This window comes from Eulemur rufifrons, chromosome 7 (assembly GCF_041146395.1).
Source record: "Eulemur rufifrons isolate Redbay chromosome 7, OSU_ERuf_1, whole genome shotgun sequence".
Classification (NCBI taxonomy): Eukaryota; Metazoa; Chordata; class Mammalia; order Primates; family Lemuridae; genus Eulemur; species Eulemur rufifrons.
In genome coordinates this window covers 139,642,659-139,669,850 of record NC_090989.1, presented here as the reverse complement: position 1 = coordinate 139,669,850, position 27,192 = coordinate 139,642,659, and the positions used below count along the sequence as shown (strand labels likewise).

The window sequence follows — 27,192 nt, the reverse complement described above, 5'->3', positions numbered from 1 at the left end:
CTACCAACATTTTATTCCAAGTCCTTTTTCTTTTGGAGACTGGGTCTTGCTCTGTCGCCGGGGCTGGAGTCAAGTGACATCATCATAGCTCACTGCAGCCTCAAACTCCTGGGCTCAAGCAATCCTCCTACCTCAGCCTCCTGAGTAGCTGACACTACAGATATGTACCACCATACCCTGCTAATTTTTTTTAACTCTTTGTAGAGATGGGATCTTGCTATGTTGCTCAGGCTAATCTCGAACTCCTGGCCTCCAGCGATCCTCCCACCTTAGCCTCCCAAAGTGCTATGGTTACAGTCATGAGCCACCACACCTGGCCTCAAGGCCTTTTTGAGCCTACAGAAATATCTATAATCATATTTATGGAATTAAAGTCATACTTTTTAATACATTTTATACAGTATTACAAGAATTTTCCTGTCATTCAAATGAAGTTTTCCCCCCTAAAATCCATGAACCTTACCATATGCCTTTTTATATCAATCATAGTAATTAATGAGGGATAAACAGTGATAATCCAAATAAAAGATACCAAGGCTATCCTCATTTTTATCTGATCTCTTAGGACCACTAACATTATTTCTAGCTCAAGTCTGTATGACTTTACATGCCAAAACAGTTTTGGTAGCTGACAAGAATGGCATGGTTTAAAAATGCTCCAGCTGCTGGATGCAGTGGTCCGTGCCTGTAATTCCAGCTACTCGGGAGGCTGAGGCAGGAGGATTGTGACTTCAAGGCCAGTCTGTGCAAAATAGTGAGACCGCCCCCCCAACCAACTCCAAAAAAAAAAAAGAAAAAGAGGAAAAGAAAAAGAAAAGGGTACACACAGTGATAGATATCCCCATTACCCTGATTACATGACTATATCAAATTATCACATGTACCCCAAAAATATGTACATCTAATATATATCAATAAAAACAAATTAATAAATTTTAAAAAAATGGTCTAGCTGCCATGGGCTGGGTGGTAGATCATGGTCTGGCTCTATTGCCAATTAGCTAACTGGACATCAAGGGCAACTCATCTGTATTCTCTGGGGAATGAGTATTCACATTAAACACAATATCATAAGTAAAACACATAGCAACATAGTACCTGGGACATGGTAGAAGTTCAAAAATACTGTAATTCCCTTCTGTTCTCCTAACCTCACTTTCAGCCAAGACCTTTGGTGAAATTCACATCCTTGTCGCTAATGCAAAAAAATGATCCTCACACAGAGACAACCTTATCTGATGATTCTTAAATCAACACACCACTGTTGGTAAGTGAGGCTGCTTCTGGAAAAACAGCTGTTGACTGCCTGGATTCCCCCATACTACACCAATAATACCAACTTATTATATATACCAGTGGTTCCCAAAGTGTGGTGCCTGAAAAAACAGCATCCCCATTACCTGGGTACTTGAGAGAAATGCAAATTCATGGGCCTTACCTGAGACCTACTGAATTGGAAACCCTAGGAGAGGGCCCAGAGATCCCTGTCAGGCGCTCCCAGTGACTCTGATGAGCACTAAAATTTAGGAACTTCGCCAGTGAAAATCAGAGAGCTGAAGCCAGGGAGAATAAGAGTCAATGCTGAGGCTCCCATTGAAATGATATTCTAATATTCAGAAGCCTTTCAGCCAAAATTAATAGATATTATTCCAACTCTATTACCTAAACGGAAATGATCAACCTAAAAAAAAAATAATCTTGGCCTAACCTCATTTCCTATGTGATATCACCTAAAAACCTCTTCACCCGGGTTTGTTTTTCCTCACCATTCCCAGTGTCCTTGGCATTTATTCAGACCACAGATAATGCCAAGCACTGTTCTAGCTGCTAAGGAAACATCAGTTAACACAGACCCATGCAAGAAACCATATCCAAAGAGTTAGCAGGAGAGAAAAAAAGTTTAAGTTGGACTTCAAAATTAAAAACTTTACCATCAAGCAAGTAAAAAGATAAACCACAGAACAGAAGAAAATAATTGTGAATCATATTTGGGAAGCGGGGCAGGTGCGGTGGCTCACGCCTGTAATCCTAGCACTCTGGGAGGCCGAGGTGGGAGGATCGCTCAAGGTCAGGAGTTCGAGACCAGCCTGAGCAAGAGTGAGACCCCTCGTCTCTACTAAAAATAGAAAGAAATTATCTGGACAACTAAAAATATATATACAGAAAAAATTAGCCAGGCATAGTGGCACATGCCTGTAATCCCAGCTACTTGGGAGGCTGAGGCAGAAGGATTGCTTGAGCCTGGGAGTTTGAGGTTGCTGTGAGCTAGGCTGACTCCACGGCACTCTAGTCCAGGCAACAGAGCGAGATTCTGTCTCAAAAAAAAAAAAAAATTTGAGAAAGGGCTTATGTTTAGAATATATAACAAATTCTTACAACTCAATAATAAAAAGACAATCCAATTTTTGAAATGGGCAAGGGATCTGAATACACATTTCTCCAAAGATATACAAACGGCCAATTAGCACATGAAAAGATGCCCAACATAGTTAGTGATCAGGCAAATGAAAATCAAAATGATTACCGAGATACCACGTCACACCCACTAGAACGGTTAGCACTGAAAAGCCAGATAAGTGCTGGTGAGAATGTGGAGAAATTGGAACCCTCATATACTACTGATGGGAATTTAAAATGATACAGCCGCTTTGTAAAAAATTCTGGCAATTCCTTAAAAAGTTGAACACAGAGTAGCTGTAGGACCCAGAAATTCCATTCCTAGGTATATACTCAAAAGAACTGAAAACAGATGTTCACACAAAACATTGTACATAAAGGTTCACAGCAGCATTATTCATAACAGCTAAAAAGTGGAACAACCCTAATGTCCATCAACTGCTGAATGGATAAGCAAAATGTGGTACAGTTGTTCAATAAGATAGTGTTCAGCCATGGGAAGGAATGAAGTATTGATACATGATATAACATGGGTGAGCCTTGACAACATGCTAAGTGAATGAAGCTGTCCCAGTAGACCATATGTTATATAATGCCATTTGTATGAAATGTTGAGAATAAGCAAATCTACAGAGATAGAAAGTAGATTAGTGGTTGCCTAGAGCTGGGCAGGCAATGGGAGGAAACAGGAGGTGACTACTAAAGGTACAACGTTTCTCTTCGAGGTGATGAAAATGTTCTCAAATTGATTGCAGTGACGGTTGCACAAATATGTGAACACAACAAAAGCCATCGGATTGTATGGTCTGTGGGCTGTATCTCAGTAAAGCAGTTTTTCAAAAACGCAGGCAGAGCCTTGGAAGACAAAGACGAGAGGCAAGGACGACTATATTTCACAGGGGATGCTGTGATCTAAAGCCTGGTGTCACACTGAGGCTAGCTGAAGCTGGAACAAGAAGGCAGAAGAGCCCTCTGCCTAGATGAGCTCTAAACACAGGCTCTGAACAGAGAGCTATAAAACAGAATTGACAATTTTTATCTTGCAGTGACAGGAAATAACAAGTATTCTTTTTATTCAGGTATAAGGGGAAATCACAAACCCAGATCCTGTCCAGCTTTTAGAGAGCAGGTGACGATACAGTGAAGTCCTTGTAACAGAGGGTGCCCATGTGGGAAGCGCGTCACATGGGACCTGGGGAAGGGTCAGGTGGGCAGCAGTGTGGGGGCGCCAAGCAAAAATGATTCACGATCTCAAGCAGCCCATCAACAGACCGACACCATAACTAGCAATCCTGTGTTGACAGAAATGCAAGTAAGTCTCTTCTGTTTGAATTCACAAGAAAAAAAAAAATGATTAGAAACTAGCCTCATAGGTGGTTACCAAAGGCTAGAGACTGGGGGAATTGGGAGATACTGGTCAAAGGACACAAAATTTCCGTTAAACAGGAGGAATGAGTTTGAGAGACCTATTTGACATCAGTAGGGGCCTAGGAGTGAATTTTTCCTCCTTTCTCAGGCCTCTGTCTACACTAGCGACAGGGTGGGTGCTGGAGTCAGTCGGCGTGGGCCAGGCTCGCGGTGGCAATGGTTCTCGACGCCTCTACGTCAGCTCCTTCCCTGCCGCTCTCCCTGTTCACAGCACAGGCTCTGGCTTCACAGAACCACGTGGCAGATTCACTTCCCCCAGCATTCCTTGAGCATCGACTATAGGAAAAATGCTAGGTAGTAGGGGTGAAGAGAGAACCAGAAAGTCAGGGTCACACACGCGGGGCAGGCGGAGGTGGACAGACAGGTGCCCAAGGCCTGGCACAAAGCTGTGGGTGGGGGGACGTGAGAGTGAATCGTGTGGTTCACAGAAGGGAAGTGGCAATGAGTGCTGAGAAAAATGGGAAAAGTCAGGCTCTTTTTAAACGACTGTCTATCACAAGGATGGATTAGACATGACCCCAGAGGCCTCCCACTGCAATGGGAATAGCCGCCCCTTTTATTCTGTCCAGCAGATATTTGGACTCAGGGTGCTAGGGATCCTTCCTGCCCCAACCAACTGCACCAAGAGTAACTGCGGGGAAACGCTGGCTCGCCCTCGTTCAGTGACAGGGAAGAGAAAGTCATCGCTGTCTGGAAGGTGACAGACTCAGCAGGCTCAGGGATGAGTCCCCCAGGAGCCCAGTCCCACCTGTGGCCCCTAGCTATGTGACCTTGGACAAGTTCAGTAGACTTTCTGAGTCTTGGTTTTCTCCCCTATATAATCAGAATCGTCATCATAATAGAAAAACAAATAGTAACAACCTAAGCGGGTCATTGAGAGGATTAAATGAGACAATATATGTACTAACACAGTGCTTGACACCAACAGACACTATAACTAAAGGCCAAATAAAAATCTTCAGTAAGCTAGGACCTTATGTCTCCAAACTTCCCCACATTTATTGGTTTATAAATCAGACTCCCCTGCTCAACTCCCCGAAGAAAGCAACGCCATCTTATTTCTCTTTCTGTCGCCAGCACCAGCATTGTGCCTTGTGTGCACGGTACGGGCTCATAGGGTTTGAAGAGTGAATATATGCAGTAAAGGGTATTTCATTAACAAAGGAGATGAGTTTCTCAGGTTAACCGTAGGGATCAGGCAGCCACAACTGTCCGGTTTTCAAACAGACTATGACAGAAAGCCACCAAAGGGTGAATCTGGCAAGTTCATAAATCCCACTCCGACAAGCAGCAGGGTACACCCTTTTCACTCCTCAAGCTCATTTCTTTTTTCCCCTCCGCAAGTCAGTAGAACAAGGTCAGGCAATAACCTATATTTTTCTCTCCCAGACTTAATAAGCTTGAATTTTAAACTGTCAGTCTTACAATTTCCCATTTTCTTCTATCTCCTTCTGTAATTTAGGTCTTGACCCTGATTTTAATTACAGACCAGTGCATTAGCTGTCCTGGCAAGCTGATCACAGTTGTGTGCACTCAGAAAGGGTATGTCAGGAGCTACCTGGGGAACACGAACAGCTGAAGGCAAGGGAATTAGTTCCAGCTCAACGTGACCAGCATTTTGAATATCAAGGAAGAAGCCTAGTATGGGCTGTATTGTGTACCCCGCTCCAAATTCATATGTTGAAGTCCTAACCCCCAGTACCTCAGGATACGACTGTATTTATCTTTAAAGAGGTAATTAATTTAAAATGATGGGCCAGGTGTGGTGGCTCACACCTGTAATCCTAGCACTCTGGGAGGCCAAGGCAGAGGATTGCTTGAGGTCAGGAGTTTGAGACCAGCCTGAGAAAAAGTGAGACCCCATCTCTACTAAAAATAGAAAAATTAGCTGGGCATCGTGGCACCCGCCTGTAGTCCCAGCTACTCAGGAGTCTGAGGCAGGAGGATCGCTTGAGTCCAGGAGTTTGAGGTTGCAGTGAGCTATGATGATGCCACTGCAGTCTACTTAGGGAAACAGAGTCAGACTCTGTCTCAAAAAAAAAAAAAAAAGTTATTAGGATGGGTCCTAATCCAACATGACTGCTATCTTTACAAGAGGAGATTGCAACACTGAGGGGTTTAGAGGAAAGACCACATGAGGACACAAGGAGAAGATGCTATCTACAAGCCAAGGAGAGAGGCCTCAGAAGATAGGCCCTGATGACACTGATTTTGGATCTGAAGCCTTCAGATTTAAGAAAATAAATTCCCAGTCTTTGGCACTTTGTTACGGCAGCCCTAGCAAACTAATACAAAGCCCATTCTCAGAGTTGGGAAGACCAAATCCAACCAACCAATTGGTAGTAGAAAGAAACTAGGGAAAATGGAAGAAGCTTTCCCATTTCTAAGTCCCAAGTGCTGCTCAGCAAAATGAACCCAATGTACTTTTCACCCCAAAGTCTTACCACATTTTCTGGCAGCTTGTGTCCAGGAAGATATTTTACATTTTCATGGTCATTATTTATGATGTCTGTCAGTTTTCTCCCATTAACTGTTTCTTCAAAGACCCACATCTTGACCGTAGAGGAAAACTTCTGAAGTTTCTTGACATTATTACCAATTATTTTTGCAACAGCTGAACCCCTACAAAAGAAACATGGAAAAGAAAAAAATTGAACTCACTCGGACAGAAGAAAAAAAAGCATTCGATTAAAATTCAGAAGACTTGCGTTTTGATTCTGATTCAAGCACTGAGCTCACAAGACGCGATGTGTCTCAGCCCCAAGCCATTTGCAACTTAATTGTTTTCACAGGGAACACCACCCCTTGTGATCAGGATAGCCCCAGAACCTGGTACAATGTCAAAAAGCACCACTCCTTGAAACTAGCAAGAATCAATCTGTCTCGGAAGACAGTGTCACAGGCAGAAGAGAAATCCACCTAAAAGCACGAAAATGACACCAGAGGGTTTTCGAAGGAGATTAAAATGTAGCTACTGTAAAATAAACCATGTTCTGATGAACCGCAACAGGCTTCGAGGCAGAATCACAATAGAAAGACAAGAACCCAAGTGGATTCCAGGAAAGGCGCAAATAAGAGCACTGGGCCCAGCTCACTGAGCTGTCTGCACCCTTCATCCCCCCTCCAAGCAGGCATGCAGCCAGCCTCTGGCCCCCAAGCTCCCTTTCTTCTGCACCTCTATTCCAGGAGAATGTTCTGGCAGTGGCTCAGTCTCCCACAGGCTTTCCTACAGGGGAGGGGATGCACCCTGACTTGTTGACACAGTCCTCCAGATAGCGCAGCGGGCCGCAGCGAGTCTGCAGCAGAGGTGGGCCGGCCCAGGCATACCTGCCCAGCCTACAGAATCTGCTGGCGGGGCCAGGGCGGGCGCCTGATCCCAGCTGAGCCCATCAGCTTCTCCCTCACCACTGTGAACCGAGGAACAGCTTGTTTCTTAGGCAACTTTACTGGTGCAAGGAGCAAAGGAAAGAATGTGGTTGCCAATTCAAGTGTTAGGGCATTTGTTGTTTCTTCTCACAATTATTATTCTCAAGACAGTTTGGTGAGATGGAGGAGAGGTGGTAACAGAAAGGAGGGCAGCCACGCTGATGCAGAGGAACATCTGAGATGTTTATTTTCACCCCCTGACGAATCTCAGCTATTCTAACCTATAATTCACTTTCTATAATGTGCTTTAATAACCACAAAAATGCAAATAATTCTAACACAGATTATAATTATTTTCCCTTTCCTGAGATAGAATGGATAAACTAAAGCAGTGGTTCTCAACTTTGCACACTGGAGTTACCTGGGAGATTTAAAAATCCTGAGTCCCAGGCTACACCCCAGACCAATGAAACTGGCACCTCTACGTGGGATCAGGCTCCCCAGTGACTAGAGGCACAGCCAGGGCTGAGACCGGCTGCTCTGCCCCAGGATCCACAATGTTGACGCCTCCTCCTGCACAAAAGAATAGCTGTAAATATCAAGGCTGTGTGGCTGCACCTTTGAAATTCTTATTCTATGCGAGGAGGACAGCTTATTAGGTAAATATCCATTAATCTAATTCTCCTCCTGACACTTTGTAGAAAGGAGGCCAGGAATCTCCCCACCATCACCCTCACCTTTATTCTAATCTTGGAAACAGCTGCTCACATACTCATAGGGAGATAAGGCTCTGGTTCACAGCGTCCCCTGGCATCAAGTAACTTCCCCCTGGCAGCAAGTAACGTCCCCCTGGCAGCAAGTAACGTACACAAGGTCAGAGGGAACAAGTGTGATTCTGTGGGACTAAGCATCAACCGATGGGGGCTATAAGACACTAGGAATCTGAGTCTAGTAAATCAAGTGGGAAAATAAATCAGAACCAAGAAGCCCCTCCCCAGATCTCTCCCTTTACAGCCACTTCCTGGGGAAAGCCAAGCATTTGCAACCAGATGCAAACCTGTAGTATCTGCTGAAATGAGTTAAGAACATTTAAGTGAACATTGGTACTGTTAAGAACTAAGCCCACCAGACCATGTCTGTACATTGTTTGGAGTTCAATGGGGCTTAAAGTGACAGGACAAAAATAAGCAGAGGAAACTCCAGTTATTATTTACTCCTGTGGGTCATCAAGACCTCATTGTGGGCCGGGCGCGGTGGCTCATGCCTGTAATCCTAGCACTCTGGGAGGTCGAGGTGGGCGGATCATTTGAGTTCAGGAGTTTGGGACCAGCCTGAGCAAGAGCTGAGACCCTCCCCCTCTCTACTAAAAATAGAAAGAAATTATATGGACAGCTAAAAAATATATATATAAAAAAATTAGCCGGGCATGGTGGTGCATGCCTGTAGTCCCAGCTACTCGGGAGGCTGAGGCAGGAGGATTGCTTGAGCCCAGGAGTTTGAGGTTGCTGTGAGCTAGGCTGATGCCACGGCACTCTAGCCTAGGCAACAGAGTGAGACTCTGTCTCAAACAAATAAAGAAAAAAAAAAAAAGACCTCATTGTGCCTCCTCCCTGGTTTCATCAATAACTTCATCCATCCATTCACTCATTTATTTTACTCATCAAATATCTACCCAGTACCTACTGTGTGTAATGCATTGGGATAGATGCTGGTGATACAACAGAGGAAAGGCAATGTGTTCTTTGTGCTCAAAAGCTTACTACCCACTCAGAGAGATGAACAAGGTAAAGGGCATTCGAAATTGTGTGTGCCATAAGAGGTGGAGGAAAATGGATGTGTGGTTAGAAGGGTAAACTGTGGCAAACTTCAACACAGAGGACCCAGCTGCAATCCATGCTGACCCATGAGAAGTCTCCTACGTTCAACCTTCTGTTGAAAGAACCATGATGGACAGACCCCAGCCAGGGTGCAGGGAGAAGACGTGGGGATGCTGTTGAGAAAGACTCTCCTCCTGCTAAAAAGCAAAAAGGGCTTCTTAAATCAGGGCTGTAATCCTAGCACTCTGGGAGGCCAAGGTGGGAGGATCACTTGAAGTCAGTAGGGACGGGAAAAGCAGATACAGCAGAGCTTCCCACCCAATACTCAGCTAACTGCGAACACATGAGTGAGCCCAGCCAACCCAAGAAGCACCCGGCTGATCTGAAGACTCATAAGCAATAACAAATGCTTGTTATTTTAAGTAGCTAAGTTGGGGAAGGGTGGGCTGTTCTGGAGCCATAGTTGATGGATGCACCAAATACAGCATATCTGAGGCAACTAGAGGTAACTCCAAGTAAATTCTGGGCCAAGCTGTTGGATCTGCCACTCAGGAACTGGCAAAGGGGAGGAGGGAGGCAGGTGGTCAGGGTTAAAGTAAGGACTGTGGTATTAAATTCGAGGATGAACATAGAAAGAAAAGGAATAAAAAGATCCCAGTGCCTTACGGCTTCATCTTGTTCTTTCTAAATAACTTACACGATAATCTTTTTTTTTTTTTTTGAAACCAGGACTTAAATGGCAATGGATGCATTTGTTACAAGTGTTACCTGTTCTGACTAATTGAAGGGAGCAGCTTCATTTTCCTTGTGGATCAAAGAGAGTAACAGCAGTGTTCTGGAGGAATCCGAATGTTCTGAAGGCACCAGAATCTACTTGTAAGTGACATACCCTGTTCTAAAAAAATGTGACTGGCCAGCAGAGGGCCAGTCCAAAAACATGCATAGATACATTAGAACTGAGCTTAAACGTACAGACTACAGTCCACAAAGGTGGTCTGTGTGTGAACCGGTCGTGGCTGGGGTCCCACGGCCACACGGGTGGAGCTTTCCATGGGCTCTCTGTGTTGCAGCCGGTTGCTGTGACACTGCACAAGCAGTCAGGCACAGATCTTCCTATTGCGAGGGTGGGCGTGACAGCCCTTTCCACACCTGGCTCAGCTCAGCCAGCTACAAATGATGGGTGGGGCAGATAACCTTCAAGGTCCTTTCGAGGTCTATGATCGAATCCAGCGTTTCCCAAAGTGAGGAATGGGTGCCAGGGTGCCCCAAATGGCTGACACTACCCACACACACGGCACCAATGACTCTGTTCAACTCTCGTAGTCCTGAGAGAGTGCAAAATGTCTCATTTGAGTGCCAGTATGTTGTTACCATCTCACCAGCATGTGCTAATTTCCCTTCTTCACAAAGTATGAAAATGCCTCAGCCTTTGAGTCTTGGCAGATAGTAGTATCTGGCAAGAATTCTGTAACACTGTTTTGTTTGCATTCTACTGGGTTTTGTTGTTGTTGCCTTCAACTTGTGATATTTACTGTAGCGATACAAAGTTTTCTTTTAAAGTAGACTTTTTTAAAAGAAAGTATGGTAAGCAAATACTACTACAGGTGTGAAGTAGACAGAGCCAAAAACATAAGGGTGCTGGCTGGGCACGGTGGCTCACACTTGCAATCCTAGCACTCTGGGATGCCGAGGCGGGTGGATCGTTTGAGCTCAGGGGTTCGAGACCAGCCTGAGCAAGAGCGAGACCCCGTCACTACTAAAAATAGAAAGAAATTAGCCGGACAACTAAAAATTAGCCGGGCATGGTGGCGCATGCCTGTAATCCCAGCTACTCGGGAGGCTGAGGCAGAAGGATCACCTGAGCCTAGGAGTTTGAGGTTGCTGCGAGATAGGCTGATGCCATGGCACTCTAGCCAGGGCAACAGAGAGAGACTCTGTCAAAAAAAAAAAAAAAAAAAAAAAACCACAACACATATAAGGGTGCTGCCTGCGTGATATCTGCTTAATTCTATCCAAACTTCATCTTGCAGATAGAGGCACTCTGACCTTGCACCCCACAACCAGGTATGGCCTCCACGTGGGCCTGACCTTGGGAGGGGGTAGGTGAGCCTTCTAGGCGGAAGGGAGGCCCTGGAGTAAAGTTCAGAAACCAGATGGTGGCAGAACTAGGGGGCTGAGGTCTGCTGATGGCCAGTCATGGATGTATACAATCATATCTCCCACAAAATCATGAAGTATCTTAATAGTCTGTCAACCTAAAATAATCGAAAAGGTCAGAATCTAGTTTAAAGAGAGTTTATCCAAGCACAATGTTTGAGGATGGGCCACCCAGAAGCACAGAGTCTAAAGAATGGAAGTCAGTGTTCCAAAGTGTAGACGCTTAGGGTTGTGTATATAGACAAAGCTTAGAGAATTTTAACAGAATTTCGATATCTTTCTACGGAAGGTTTAATGCATAGTTATAATGATCTGATTAGTTAAGGTGCTTTTTCTTTTGGGAAAGATATATTTACCATTCCACAATGTAACTATCATGGGTTCTCTGGTGCCATCTTGTCTGAGCTAGGTACAGGACAATAAAGGAGGCAGTTAATCTATAACAAATATCAGTGATTGGAAGGGAGAAAGGTCTGCTCTCTGGTCTCTCTTAGTCATTTACAGAACAAGAACAATGAAGAAAAGAGTTAAGCTATATCTAAGAAGCAGAACTGCAAACATACTACATGACTTATTCTCTAGGGCTTAACTTCCCCATTGGCATAATAAATATACAGGGTCCTGAAATTTTATTTTCTTTTTACAAGTCTTAGGCATCAAAACATACACTAATTCACAAATCCTTCAATGCTATGCAAATGAAATTTAAAAGGGACTTGCATGGATGTGTACTTGACATAAGATCTCATTTAATCTTTATAGTAGCCCACAAGAGAGGTACATATTATCCCCATTTTACAGATGACAAAATTGAGGCCCGAAGAGCATAAAGAAGTTACCTAAGTCATGCTGTCCGTCTAGAGTCAGCAGTTCAAATCCAGATCTGTCCATTTCCAAAACCCACACTTTTTGATAGTTTGTATTTGCCCTCGTGTAGAATAGAATCATTTTTTGAAAATACATGTTAAGCACCCATGAAGTTCAGAGACCATGCTGGGTGCATGGGATACGAGGGAATAAAAGCAGACAAGTCCCTGTCTTCAAAGAGATTAAGAAATGTCACTGTGCCACATTGACCAATGTGGCCAAGCAGGTGACACAATGACATTTGGTGATGATGTCAGGGAAAGCTGGAAGGAAGTGCGGCCAGGGCTGAACTCTGAAGCTTGAGTGGGTCTCACTGGGGAGAGGGTTGGGAAGCCTTCCAGGCATACCAAAGCCATCTAGGCAAAGCTCAGTAACAGCAACAGCGCAGGGCATGAGGATTATCTCCTACTGTGACAAACAAAAGGCTCTGATTCCATCTAGAACCAACACTTACAGGGAGGAAGGAAAAGAAAGGATAGCAAAGGTTAAGCGAACCAGAGGAGGAGGAAAGTGGAGAGGAACTGGGAGGTTAGGGGAGCAGGGGAGAGGAGAGAACAGAAGGGAGAGAAGAGGATCTCATGGGCAGGGGAAGAGGCGGGCAAGGGGCGGGCTGGGCAGAAACTGCATCGATTAAGTACTACCAGGTGTCAGGCCCTGTTTGAAATACTTTAACCCACATTATCTGTTTTAAGCTTCAACAACCCTCTGAGGTAGGTACTAATTACTACTCCCATTTTTACATGAAGAAACTGAAGCCTGTGGATCATACAGGTGATTGGTGCAAGAACAGAGATTCCCACCATAGGCTGCGTCTTCACTGTCTTCACCGCTCTGCTCTACGGCCCTGCGTCCCAGCTGGATGGACACCAACGTGCTGAAGGTCCTAATCCCACACTCAGCAACCGCCACCTCCCCCAGCTCACCCCTTGGTGTTCACTCTGTCCACAGCCTTCTCGCCTCTTCCTCTCTAAAAACGTTTAATCTGGGCTATATCCAAGGGCAAGAGAGTGGTCAGTTTTGGTTTAAATAACATATACTTTTTCACTCATACATGAAAAAAGAAAAACAATTATGAACAATCTCATCACCCAGGGAGAACCATTGTTACCGTTCTGTGTAATTCTTTGCAGTTAAAGGGCTTTTAAAGTACAATCAAATGCCAGAGTATTAGATGCAAATGTAAAAAATGAGGCATTTTAAAAATAGATTTGACTTGGTTAATGTTTATTTGATCTCTACATAGGGAAGCTTTCTAAGCTTAAAATCAAAGGAAGAAACCACAGAGGAAAAAAGATCAATGAGAACAACTTCATGTAAACGAGAGGGAAGAGATTAAAAAAAAAAGCTTTCTGTTTACCAAAAATCAAACTGCAGCGGAAAATGCTTATGATAGAATGTTACATTTAACAAGGAAGCAGGATACAAAATCATACATCCCATGTGATCAGTTAGTTGCAATTAACAAATACATATCACCTCAGACCCACTAGGGTGGCTACTACCAAAAACACAGCAAATGACAAGTGTTGATGAGGATGTGGAGAAATCAGAACCCTGGTGCACTGTTGGTGGGATTGTAAAAACACTGCAGCTGCTGTGGAAAACTGTGTGGCAGTTCCTCAAAACATTAGAAATGGAACTACCATAGAATCCAGCAATTCCACTTCTTGAGTATATACTCAAAAGAATTGAGGGCCGGGCGCGGTGGCTCACGCCTGTAATCCTAACACTCTGGGAGGCCGAGGCGGGTGGATTGCTCGAGGTCAGGAGTTCGAGACCAGCCTGAGCCAAGAGCGAGACCCCCATCTCTACTAAAAAAATAGAAAGAAATTATCTGGCCAACTAAAATATATATAGAAAAACTTGGCCGGGCATGGTGGCGCATGCCTGTAGTCCCAGCTACTCGGGAGGCTGAGGCAGTAGGCTTGCTTAAGCCCAGGAGTTTGAGGTTGCTGTGAGCTAGGCTAACGCCACAGCACTCACTCTAGCCCGGGCAACAAAGCGACACTCTGTCTCAAAAAAAAAAAAAAAGAATTGAAAGCAGGGTCTCAAAGAGATATTTGTACACCCGTGTTCACAGCAGCACTATTCACAATAGTCAAAAGGTGGAAGCAACCCAAGTGTCCATCAATCAACGAATAAATAAATAAAATGTGGTATATGCATACAATGGGATGTTATTCAGCCTTAAAAAGGAAATTCTGACAGGTGCTACAACATGGATGAACCTTGAAGACATTATGCTAAGTGAAATAAGCCAGACACAGACTTAAATGAAATATCTAGAGCAGTTCAATTCACAGAGACAGAAAGTAGAAGGGTGGCTACCGGGGACTGGGGGGAACTATAATGAAAAATTGTTGTTTAATGAATATAGAGTTGCAGCTTTATTAATACAAGATGAAAAGAATTCTGGAGATTGGTTGAACAATGTGAATGTAGTTAACTACTGAACTGTACACAAAAATGGCTAAGACGGTAAATTTTATCTTACATGTATTTTATCACAAAAAACAAATATACAGAAAAAGGACTGCAAGAACTAGCACAGCGCCTGGTCTGTGGTCAGGTCCTCCTCACAGCGTAGTTCATGGGCAGCAGCGAAAGCTTCCCTGGGGGCTTGTTAGAAATGCGGAACCTCAAGGCCGGCGTGGTGGGTGGCTCACATCTGTAATCCAAACACTCTGGGAGGCCGAGGCCGGTGGATCTTTTGAGCTCAGGAGTTCGAGAACAGCCTGAGCAAGAGCGAGACCCCGTCTCCACTAAAAATAGAAAGAAATTATATGGACAACTAAAAATATATACAAAAATTTAGCCGGGCATGGTGGTGCATGCCTGTAGTCCCAGCTACTCGGGAGGCTGAGGCAGAAGGATTGCTTGAGCCCAGGAGTCTGAGGTTGCTGTGAGCTAGGCTGATGCCACGGCACTCTATCCCTAGCCTGGGCAACAGAGTGAGACTCTGTCTCAAACAAACAAACAAACAAACAGAAATGCTGAACCTCAGACCCCACTCAAGACCTGCTGAGTCAAAATCTGCACTTTAGCACAATCCCCAAAGATTCATATGCACGTCAAATTGGAGAAGTGTGGGTATAGCAGATGCTCAACAAACATTTGATGAATGAATACATCACTTTCTTGTTGGTAGGATTACAAACAAATGCTACTGACCGGGCACGGTGGCTCACGTCTGTAATCCTAGCACTCTGGGAGGCCCAGGCAGGGGGATCATTTGAGCTCAGGAGTTCGAGACCAGCCTGAGCAAGAGTGAGACCCCATCTCTACTAAAAAAAATAGAAAGAAATGATCTGGACAGCTAAAAATATATAGAAAAAATTAGCTTGGCATGGTGGCACATGCCTGTAGTCCCAGCTACTCGGGAGGCTGAGGCAGGGTTGCTTGCGCCCAGGAGTTTGAGGTTGCAGTGAGCTAGGCTATGCCATGGCACTCTAGCCTGGGCAACAGAGTGAGACTCTGTCTCAAAAAAAAAAAAAAAAAAATCAGTTCAAACAAATACTACTGTATTCTTCATATTTTCCTCTAGTTTGCAAATTTTCCAAAATACATATGTATTACTTAAGTCTGTTTTCATTCTGATTATAAATAATTCTCATCTTTCTGGATATTTTAACAGACCTCAAATCCAAAGCAGACAAATTTCAGCAAGTCCTAAGGCCTGTTAGCCAACCAGAAACTAGAAATTCTGGCAGTTAACTGAAATCCACAGTTACTCCCTCAGCCTCATTTTAGACAATACTTATTTCTATGTTTTTTCAGGGCAGCCAAGCAGGAGCAGTTTTGGGTGGGCCACACCTCTATCAGCCTGCTGTAAAACGTCTATCCACGACCTGGTCAGCCATACTATCAACCCCAAACACCATGGGAAAAATGCTCACCCAAGTGAATGGGGTCAGTAATTTATATCAGAATCAAAGGTACAGATAGGAGGAGACACTTACCTGCTCCCTCCTCACCCCCCTGGCCAGCTCAGGAGAGCAACCTACAGGGTTCCAGAGGATGTCTAAGCCACGGTCTCGAATTGCCTTTAAGGACCACCACTCTTAAGCAAGGATGGCAGAGAATCAATCTGTCCCTGATGCTTCAAACACAGATATTCTACATCCCAACTCAAGCTTTTGGGATAAACACATTTTACAGGCCTCTCTATTAATAATGGGAGTGAACCATGCAGTGCAAATTCTAATAGCCACTTGGCACTTGCTCTCTTTTTTTTTTTTTCTTTTTTTTTCTTTTTTTTTCTTTTTTTTTTTTTTGAGACAGAGTATCACTCTGTTGCCCGGGCTAGAGTGAGTGCCGTGGCGTCAGCCTAGCTCACAGCAACCTCAAACTCCTGGGCTTAAGCGATCCTACTGCCTCAGCCTCCCGACTAGCTGGGGCTACAGGCATGCGCCACCATGCCCGGCTAATTTTTTGTATATATATATTTTAGTTGTCCATATAATTTCTTTCTATTTTTAGTAGAGACGGGGTCTCACTCTTGCTCAGGCTGGTCTTGAACTCCTGACCTCGAGCGATCCACCCGCCTCGGCCTCCCAGAGTGCTAGGATTACAGGCGTGAGCCACCGCGCCCGGCCGGCACTTGCTCTCTGTTGACACGATAACTGAAAGACTACACATACATACCCAGAAATACTATACAACATAAAACAGACTGAAGAGGTTCTCTATGTACAGACACAGAAAGATCTTGAAGACACAGTTAAATGAAAAAGCAAGGAGAAAAGAAGTATATAGAGCTCCAGTGTCCAACATGGTAGCCACACATAGTATTTAAATTTAAATTAATTAACATTTAAATTTAGTCCCAGTAGCCACATTTCAAGTGGGTAGGAGTGCAGGGAAGTTCAGCTAGTAGATGTATAACCTGGAACACGGTACATTAACTTCTGTAAGCTCAGACTCCTTACCTGTAAAATAAGGATGGTGACAATACAATTCCTTATAATGTGAGGATTACTGAGACAATACATAAAGTGCTTAGAATGCCTGGCTTATGTTAGTCCTTATTACTGAATCTGACATTTGTGCAGCTGTGGGCCACAGCTGAGCATGAGCTGGCTGTATCAGGCAGGGCCTCATGGATGGGCTCTACTTTGGCAGAAGCAATTAGTCTCAATAGTAGTAAATTAAATATTAGTAGTAGTAAGTTAGTCCAAGCTAGACGCTGCCAGTCCCCACCCCATTCCTTACCCTAACTTGCCATCATAGATTATAGCTCCCTTTTCTGCCAAAGCCACTCTATTCCTCAGAATCCTTCTCAACACAGAACTCTGTGTAGCCACAAATCAACTAGAGTCAGCGCTTGAAATGAAATCTATTTGCCATCATTGCTGGTCTTGGTTCTGAGGATCAGAATCGTGTTACCCAAATTCACAAGAGTTTATAAGCAGGTTACCATAGATTTGTTGTTTAAAACAAGATCCTTTTGAGAATCAAAGGGTATGCTATTAACAACTAGACTGGGAAAATTATAAAACACTGTCCCAGGCAAATGCGAATGCTAAGTCACCTAATTATATGTGATAATGCAAATTTATCAATAATAATTTTTAACACATATAAAATTTTACAGTTTTCAAAGTATTTGCATATGTAGAATCTCAACAGACACCCCACAAAGCTGAGAACCAAGGAGTCCAGTCTATGCAAGGCACTTCCTATCACTGGGTGGATCCACTTAAGAGACTCAAGTTATAAAAGTTCAAATCTAATCTGAGACAAAAGGGGTTTAGATGCTTGAAGATATTTCCATCAAGCTGGAATAGCAACATGAATTACTCATTTCATCCTGGGGATATTTCTGTCCAGATGGTCAGTGTTAGGACCATTAGGTTAGAGTTCTTCTCCAGGGTTAGAGAAACACAAATTCTAGTCCTTTGGTTCTTTGTTGCCTATAACCTATGTGAACCACTTCCTTTCTTCAGCACTGGAAAAAATAGGTAGAGACCATCCAAATGATGAGGGTATAGTTTTCTTAGACTCACATCTGCCCCTTGGGAAGCACGCTGGCTGTAATGATGACATTGAGAAGCTGTTTTACTACCTAGGGCAGTGTTTCTCACACTGAGAGTTATGCATGTACTACAAGAAATGAAACATCAGCCTGAAGGATCTTAAATACAAGAAGAAAAAAAAAAAGAAAGAAATGAAACAGAGGAGAAAAAAATATCAGAGTTCATCACTCACAGTAACATTTCCTACTGTGAAACATTTGTTTCAGGTTGGATGTGAAGTGTCCTGGGTCGTGATATAAATTGTATGTCAGTTAGTTGCAAGTCAAAAAGTTTAAAGTCACTGATTTAGGAGAATATGAATCTCCTAAATTCACGGACTAGAAAAACATCTGGCCTAATTCACACAAAAGCTTGGAAAGTGCTCATTACATGCATTAAGGTTTGCCTTCTCCTGCTCTAGTTGGAACCCAGACACCACACGGAGAAGCCCAAGCTAGACTGCTGAAGGATGAGAGACGCGTGGCCCGGTCACTCCTGTCACCCTGGCTGAAGTCTGCCTACAGCCAGACATGTGAAGGAGGCCATCTAGGACACAGAGTCCCCCACGAGCTGACCCCAGCCATATGAGTGAGCCCAGGCTAGACCAGCAGAAGACCTGCCCAGGTTACCAGCCCAAACTGTTAACCCCCAGAATTACAAGCTAATGCATGACTGCTGTCTGAAGCCACTAAGTTTGGGGGTAGATTGTTAGGAGGCAACAGATAATTGATTCAGTCCCCTGCTTCTGAGTGTAGAAGACACTGAGCCCCAAGACAAAGACAGCAAAGTGTCACCAGTGTAACCTTAAGGGAGCCCAGGAGACTTCTGGCATGCTGAGCTTAGCTCTTGACATTACTAAGCGTGGGGGTGGGAGTTAGGGAGGAAAGGAAAAGAAGGATGACTTGGATGATAAGGACCCCAGAAACCACTGCCCACCTGTAGCCATTAAGAGACTTGGGGATGCTACTTGGCCTGCCACAGAGAATATTGAGTGGACATGTGACTTTTCTGCCAAAGGGATGTGTCTTAGAAGAGTAGGCTCACTCAGATGTTACTCTGAGATTAACAGGTAAAAGCTGGAGGTGACAGATTTTTAGCTTAAAAATAAGATTTTTCTAACAATTAATCTGCTACGTTAATTTTAAGACCAGTTACCTTAAAAATAGTAAACTATAATTATCTGTCATGTCTACAGGAGAAGGGGTGACTGCTATGGAATAAACTGAACATGATGATTTTTTTAACTTTTATTTTTTTATTTTAATTTTAATTTTTTTTTTTTTGCATATCTCTGAGACGAAACGCATGATGATTTTTAAGGCCTCATTTCAATTTTATTTCTTGGAAGTAGAATATTAGATTAGACTTTTATTGGGAGGGTAGATACTCAATATTTTTATGACAATAAGATTTGTCCTCATGTAAAAGTATACTTCTCACTGGAAATGGTAAGACTTTATAGAAACATGGTGTTGGAGTAGGGGATCTGGGTTTCAACTCCACCTTACTCCTGCTGACCTTGAGCAAATTTTCTCTAAATCTCAGTTATGTCACCTAAAATAGGAATAGTAATAGTACCACACTCGCTTGTTCTGAGGTTTAAATGAAATAACACATGTACCTGACACACAGACAAGCATCAATGAGTGGCAGCTGTTACAATAATTCTCCCTCTTCAGGGAGAGGAGGAAGTGGAAGAGAAGAATGAAGAAAGAGGTGAGGGTGAAGAAATGAAAAGATCAAGATATAAAAACTGAGAGCTCTGGACTCATTCCTAGAATAGTACTCATGATTTTTATACTGAGCAGGGGTGGGAGGCGAAGGAAACAGGTGATTCAATATGACTTTTTTTTTTTTAATTGTACAAACTTTCTCACCCCAGCCCACGCAGGAACTCTGAATCTCTTTCCAGTTCAGCTCTAGGCTATATCCTACCGTTAAACTCTCCCTCCTCTCCCTCCGGTTTCCAAGGCAAAGGTGTGTCAGTGCTGCCTAGCAACGGGAAGGGATTATTTCTGATCATAGAGGAGCTAAATTACAGTCCCTCAAACTGTTGCTGAGCTCTCTGAGTTGCAAGAATCACGACGGAAACTGAGAAGCACAAATAAAAGGGTGCTCAAGGTGGACAAAGAGCCAGAGCATTGCATCCAGCTGGTTCCAGCAGACCCCAAAAAAGACAGTCACACGTCCAGCTTCAGTCATCAGTGCAAAGTGGGCCAAAGCTCTCCCTGACCTTCAGTCTCGAAGTCTCCGGCTGTGGGATGATGTGAAAACAAGTGCAAGAGATAAGCAACTTCCAGGAAAACTCCTTTAGCTGCCTATCAGTCACTTCCTTGTCATTTATCTTTTCTCCCATCCTCTGCCTCCATCCCTGGGCCAAACCCCAATCCAGTTCATTTTGTGACTTAATGATAGCTCTGGTAAAAGATGATGAAACTAATAATAAGAGCAGCTGACATTTATTCAGTGCTAGTCACCATGCACCTTCCCTGGATCATCTCATTTAATCCTAACCAAAATCCTAGCCAGCAGGTACCAATATTTTAAGCAATGATTCTGAGAGAGAAGCAATTTGCCCAAGGCCTCAGAGCTGCCAAGTGGGGGACCCGGACAGAAATCCAGGGAGTCAGATTCCCCAAGCCCCTCCTCATACCCCTGCTCCACCCTACCTCCAAAGGAGGTTTGGGATATGTTTCTGCACATATGCTCCCTACCACAGGTCTGGCTATAAATATAGCCCTGAGGTTTTAGCTCTAGAGCTGTATTTTGCTCTACGTCTGGGTGATCTTCCCAAAGTGCTGGCAAACAAACAAACAAAAACCTTTGTTTCATCTTTGGAGGAACCTGAAAAGCTTTTGTTGTTTTCCTGAGTCACAAGTCACAGGACCAGGAAAAGTCATGCAGGTTATGAAGACCCTCCCTGCACCACCAGCAGTGGGTAGCACAGCAGGGCTCCTCTGGCCTCTGACCTGTCTAGAGGAAAGAAGTTTCACCAAAGGACGGGACAAGGACACGTTATACAACCTGTTTACTTTTCTGCCGAGGTCTTTCCTGGATGAAGTTCCCAGGAAAGCCAGCTAGATTCAGTATTCTGGTAACCGGATTGCAACTGATGACAGTTGACATGAGGTTGGCACTCAGTGTGAGTTATAACTACCTCTTGGCTATGAGCTTATAGATGACCACACCTTCATTTACACAAGCACACTGAGCTACCTCCAAGTCCCGAGTGTAAATATTACATAAGCATTACATTCCTGAGGTGAGAATTACATTTGGAAGGGTAGGTCCAGGTCTTGGTAATCTGTTTTAAAATTAGCAAAAGTCTAAAGTCCCTTGGGGAAGAATGTCTCACCCTCAGGGAACATGATTCAGCAAGTCTAGCCTCAGTGGTAATTTTGATGCAAGTAGTCTTGGGACCACATTTTAAGGATCATTATTTAAAACGTAAAGCCTAATCTTATAACAAATATTCCATTCCACTTTGTATTTCTGCTGATCTTATCTTATCTTCCAAGCCCTTGTCTATCTCACTCTAAAGGTACACTGCTTAAGGGCAGGGATTATGTCCTGCTAGGTCTGAATCCCTGCTTAGACTATAGTAACTACACCAGGCAACACTCTGTCTACTGACCATAGCTGAATACGCCTTTGGGGCCTTTCCATGTTGTTTTCAGTTCCTAAATCCCTTAGTCTCTCTGGGGAGGTCGTGATCCTCTCTCTAGGACTGGAGTGGCTCTGCATCCACGGCAGTGGCAGAGAAGCCAACAACTGTTCCCGTCTGATCCCATAATTAATGGAGCTAGGCAGCCAGCCCAAACCATCGGCACATTTCTCAATTGCTCTGTTTCAGTGTCACTGGCCAAGTTCTACTCTATTTCCCTGGGCTGGAGTGGGCCAAGAAAACAGTCAAGTACATCGCAGTGAAGATGCCGTGGGCAAGCAGCCAAATCCCAGTGGAAGGGGCAGGAGGTTGACTTCATTATTCTTGCTCCAGGCCCGAATTCAGTGTGGCAAAGCTGTGCTACTTCTATGGCACCTTGCAAACTTGGAAAAGGGCTGTCATCTGTGGACTTTTACAGAAAAGGAAACTAATGTTTAAAGAACACGTGCTAAGTGGGTGCTTTTCCAGTGGCAAGGCCAACAGGGCAGCTGACATCTCACTCAAGTGACCTTGGGATCAAAACTGGCAAAGCCAAGCTGGAAGTCCAAACGAAGCTCTGCAGCAGATAGGTACCAACTCCATTAAACACCGTGCAAAACATTTTGTTGTTGGTCAAAAAACAAAGAACCCAACTTACAGAAAAGTACGTAACACCCTACTATTTGTAGGGCAAAGGGAGAGAGGAATATACATAACATTCACTTGCAGCTGCATGGAATTCTTCCAGAAAAGACAGAAGAAATGAATAACAATGGTTTTCCTCTAGGAGGTACCTAGGGGACAAATGTGGATGGGAGATGTGAATTTCACTGTTTTTGGTACTTTTTTGTTTTTTTAAACCACATTAATGTATTACCTAATCAAATATAATTACAGTTTTAAAAATTCGTTTTCAGACATTCATTTAGTATTTACTTGGCATATGCCAGGCACTAGGGTAGGTTAGATGCTATTTTCAAGAGCTGGGTAGGGAGGAATGAAGATATAATCAGATAATATAATGCAGTGATAGAGCACGGGAAAAAGCTGCTGGTGTTACCGGCATGGAAAAGTGGAGAACCAGGTAAGGTTTCCTCCAAGTACTTTCTGGGCCAAGTCCTAAAGGAGTAAGACTAAGACCAAATACCTAGTACCAACTGCTGCAGCACACCTAGAAGCCTGAACCGTGATGCGTGTCAGGCCACAGAAACACAGGTAAACGGAAGCAATGAAAGGGCACATCATTCTTGACTATTCTATACCAGTGCCCCAGATGTGGGGAAGAGAGTGCACAGCAATGGAAAAAATCTTGGAAATACCAGATGCTACACTCTGCGCCCCGCCCCGGCCCCCCCCCCGCAATTCACCCAAACACACCACTGAATCCCACTAAGTTTGATAAGGGGTATTAAAAGACCTGACATTTGTAATGTGCTTTGTAAATGCTAAAGTCAAATAAAGCCCAGTGAAGACGCAAAGCTTCGCAAACATCTCCCAGAGGAGAATTCTCAATGCCCCTGGAGGAACGGCCTGTTGAAACTTGAGTTTTCTTCCTGATAACAACGTTACTAAAATACTGGACGTATCAGAAGCGGGGACAAGACAGGCACCTTGAAGGGCAGCGCCCATGACCGGGGCAGCAAATGCTCTGTAGCCCTCTCTGCCTCGGTTTCCCCAACACCGGAACTAGAGCAAGAATTAATGTTCGAGTCTCCTTTCATTCCTCGACCGGGCGATCGGCCGTGGAAGAGTGGAGAACGCCTTTAGGATGTTGTGCAAAACACCCGGGCGTGGCGAGCAGGTGGCCTCCGTGCGCCCGTCGCGCTGTAACTAGGACGCAGACAGGTGCCGGCCGGCACGCTGTGCCCTCTGTCCCCGCCGCCCCCCGTAAGCAAGTGAGCTCAGCGCCTCCCGGGCGAGTGCCTCGGCGCAGCCTCGCCGGGCGCGCGGTGCCCAGCCTGGCCGCAAGGTCGCCCACCCCGCCTCCTTGCGCGTGGTGCCCGGTGCCCATGCCGCTGCCGGGACGCGCGGCCCTCGTCCCCCACCCCCTGGGAGAGGGGCTTCCTGGAGGCGGAGCCCGCGCCGAGGACCCGTCGCCGCTCACCAGTTGCCCGAGCCCACGATGCACACTTTCAGGGGCGCCGCTGCCATGGCCAGGCCGAATGCAGTAGCCTGGGCCGTGCCTCCCGGGCTGGCCGCCTACCTCCGCCTGCTCAGTTTTGCCCGCAGCTGCGGGCGGCGGCCCCGCCCCTCTCGCCTCTCCGCCAATGGCCGGGGCCACCCCCGCCCGGGCGCCCCAGGCCACAGATGACAGCCAGGGACTACCCGCTCCGCCACTCCCAAGAACCACTGCGCACGCCCGGCCCTGGCTGGCCTCCCCGCTCGCTCCGGCTCCGCCCCACCCCTGCTCGAGGCATGTCGGGACGTGTAGTCCCCACCCCTTGTGGTGCGACGCCCTCGGACTGCAGCTCCGGCCCGCCACGTGCAGGCCGGGGTCATTGCTCGGCGACTCGCGCTCCCCGAGCCGCAGGCTGCACTTCACCTTCGCTGGCGGAGCAGCCTGGCCCGGCTCGCGGTGGTGCCCCCTACACGCTCCCTTTTCCCTGCGTGGGAAAAGCTGCCACACTGCGATTTGGAGCTGAGAGAGCTTCCTGGGTTGACCCTAAAGTCGTCCAGACTTGGGCCAGGGCTCGAAGTGCCCACACCTGCCTTTTCAGCCTTTGCCTCACTTGTACGAACAAGACACAGCCTGGCACCCCCGAACTTCTTAGTGAACTTGGATCTACTGAGGCCTTCGGAACTTGGCTGGACAATACCTGCACTTCGGGATGACACCTTTTCTAGTTAGAGTCAACATAGAAATTTGCACTTGAGGGAGGTCACCCACGCCCCGCTTACCTGGCAGGACTTATCTCCTCGTTGTCTGTGCCGGGGGCCTGACTTGTCCCTTTTTGTGGTTTGTTTGCGTTTGTGGTTCGGAAACTATGCTTCCTTCCTTCTTGACAAATGGAATGTTATTTATTCATTCTGAGCATCAGTCTCCGCCAGGCACCGTACTAGACACTGTCAGAATAGGACAAAGTATTATAGTTTAAACCAATGGTTCTCAAACTCTGCTGGATATTAGAGTCACTGGAGCTTTAAAAAAACCCCAAGCCCAGGCACCACCCCAGACTAATTACATCAGCATCTCCCAGGGTGGGATGCAGGCATCAGAATTTTTTTAAGTTAATAGGTGATTGCAAAAGGAAGCCAAGATTTAGAACCAGAAAACTGAAATATCAGTGGAGACTGGCTGAAGAAACAAATAACTCTAATACGTAGGAAAATACCATCCCTATTGATTTAATGCCCAGAGGATTAGCTGTTATTTTTGTTTTCTTCTCTACATTGTATGAAACATTTATCTGTTACTTATGATATTTACTTAAGGAATACGTAAAGGGGGCAGGTGAGGCAGAGGATTCTCTCCATTCCCTCACTGTTGGTTTGCTCTCAATTATTTACACTAATGCAAAGATACATGTAGGGATGATGGGAAAGTTGGACTAGTGAAGCTTTATCAATTCTTTTTGCATTTGTGTGACAGAATGCATCTGTCAAGTTAAATAATGAAGTCATGTACTTGGGTAGGTATACATACGTTGCAAAGGTTTATACCAAATGATTCATTTTTAGTCTTTGCCTAAAAGCTTATACCTCATCTGGAAGCTCTTATTCCTGAATATTACAACTATGCCTGCATTAAAATGAGCTGCCTGGCTATTTTGTGGACATATCCTGCCCAGCATCATCAAATGGTGTATATTGGCCACCTGATATGTAGAACGCATTGTGCCAGAATAGACATGGAGAGTAGTCATTTGTTTTATAGACCAGTTACAAAGATTAAGATAAAAACCAAATCAGTGAAACTCATGAACATAATGTTGAGAGATTCAAATAAGTTGCAGGAGAATGCATGCAGCATGATCCCATTTCTCTTGGTTCAGAAACAAGCCAAATTAAGTAATTAAATATATCAGTAGGGATACATATATAGTTAAACTGTAGAGAAAAACTAGGAAACGTGAAATGCAGGTTCATGGTTATGGTGGAAGGGAGGATTGGTTATTTTTTTATACATTTTGCATATATTAATAAACATTTTTACGTAGATATTTAATGAAAATCATGGTGGAGAAGAGAAACTACAGTACAGAAGAGTGAATAAAGCCAAACGAACCACAAATGGTAAGAAACAGTGATCTGATTTCCAATTTTGAGATGGTCATTCTTCTGCCCGTCCCACTCAGGTTGTCTAAGGTGGCAATGCCGACCATGTTGGCCATCTGTGTGCCACTTTCCCCAAGAGGGTTGAGTAGCCTGGAAGACAGAGAGCTAGCCAGCGTCATGACAGTGCCAACTCTTCGGGGACCTGGAGAAGCCATAGGGTGTATGTGATTCCATGCAAGGAGACAGTGTCTCTGACATGACTGGTACATGCATGGTGCTTCTAGCCAGCCAGCCAGCTAGAAGAAGTCAGGCAGCACTTTGGAAACTCAGTGCAGAAATCTCCTTAACAAGGTCACTGAGTGCATAAAGTACACTTTACTTTCTACCTTATAGGAAGCAATGGCAACAGTGTTGCAAAACTTTCTTATGTAACTGGAGTCCCCTTTCTCTTCTTTAGAGCTGTGGTCCCCAACCCCTGGGCTGCGGACCAGTACCGTCCATAGCTGTTAGGGACTGGGCCACAGAGCTCCACTGCATCTCCCTGCCCCCATCCATGGAAAAACTGTCTTCCATGAAACCAGTCCCTGGTGCCAAACAGTTTAGGGACCACTGCTCTAGATAACGTTTTCCTCATTTCTCTTAAATCCTCACTGCCAGCCTCCTACCCTGCCACTAACACTCCTGGAGCCCTCTCTGGCTTCTGTCTGCTGCCTAGTCCCAAAGCCAGTGCTGCGTGTTATGGCAGCAGCAGCACCCCACTTCCAGGTATCAAAATCTGTTGTAGGTATTGCTTGTTGCATAACAAACCATCGAAACTTTGATCTTAAAACAACCACAATCGTTTCTTTACCTCCGGATTCTGTAGTTTGGGCTGGACTCAGAGAGGAAAATTCTCTCCACATGGGGTAGACAATCAAATGAGGCTGGAAGATCCACTTCCAAGATGGCTTGTTCAGATGGCTGGCAAGTTGGTGCTGGCTGCTGGCTGGGAGCTCAGCGGAAGCCGAGGGCTGGAGGCCTGAGTCTTCTCCATGTGGGCCTCTCTGGAGCTGCTTCCCTGGATGTAGTGCCTGCACGCCACAAGCAAGCATCCCAACAGAAACTAAGTGGAAGTTGCCAGTTCCTTAAGACTTGAGCCCCCAAATTGCCATGGCATCGCTTTTATTGTGATCTTTTGGTCAAGAAATTATAAAGCTCAAATTCTAAGGGAGAGGACATAGGCCCCTACCTCTCAGTGAAAGAAGTGTCAGAGAATTTGGGGGCTATGTTTTATAACTGCCATATTCTA

At 45.0% G+C, this 27,192-nt stretch overlaps 1 protein-coding gene across 1 annotated transcript in view; it reads right to left on the bottom strand.

Annotated features, from left to right (window-relative positions):
* Positions 1–23,949, bottom strand: part of GPD1L (glycerol-3-phosphate dehydrogenase 1 like) — a 51,587-nt gene extending 27,638 nt beyond the window's left edge. Inside the window, exons 1-2 of the mRNA XM_069473351.1 lie at positions 23,794–23,949; positions 6,270–6,447 (exon numbers count right to left, since the gene is read on the bottom strand). Coding sequence (XP_069329452.1) covers positions 6,270–6,447; positions 23,794–23,840 — 225 coding nt within the window. The 5' untranslated portion in view covers positions 23,841–23,949. The remainder of the gene's footprint in view (positions 1–6,269; positions 6,448–23,793) is intronic.
* Between the last annotated feature and the right edge of the window lie 3,243 nt (positions 23,950–27,192).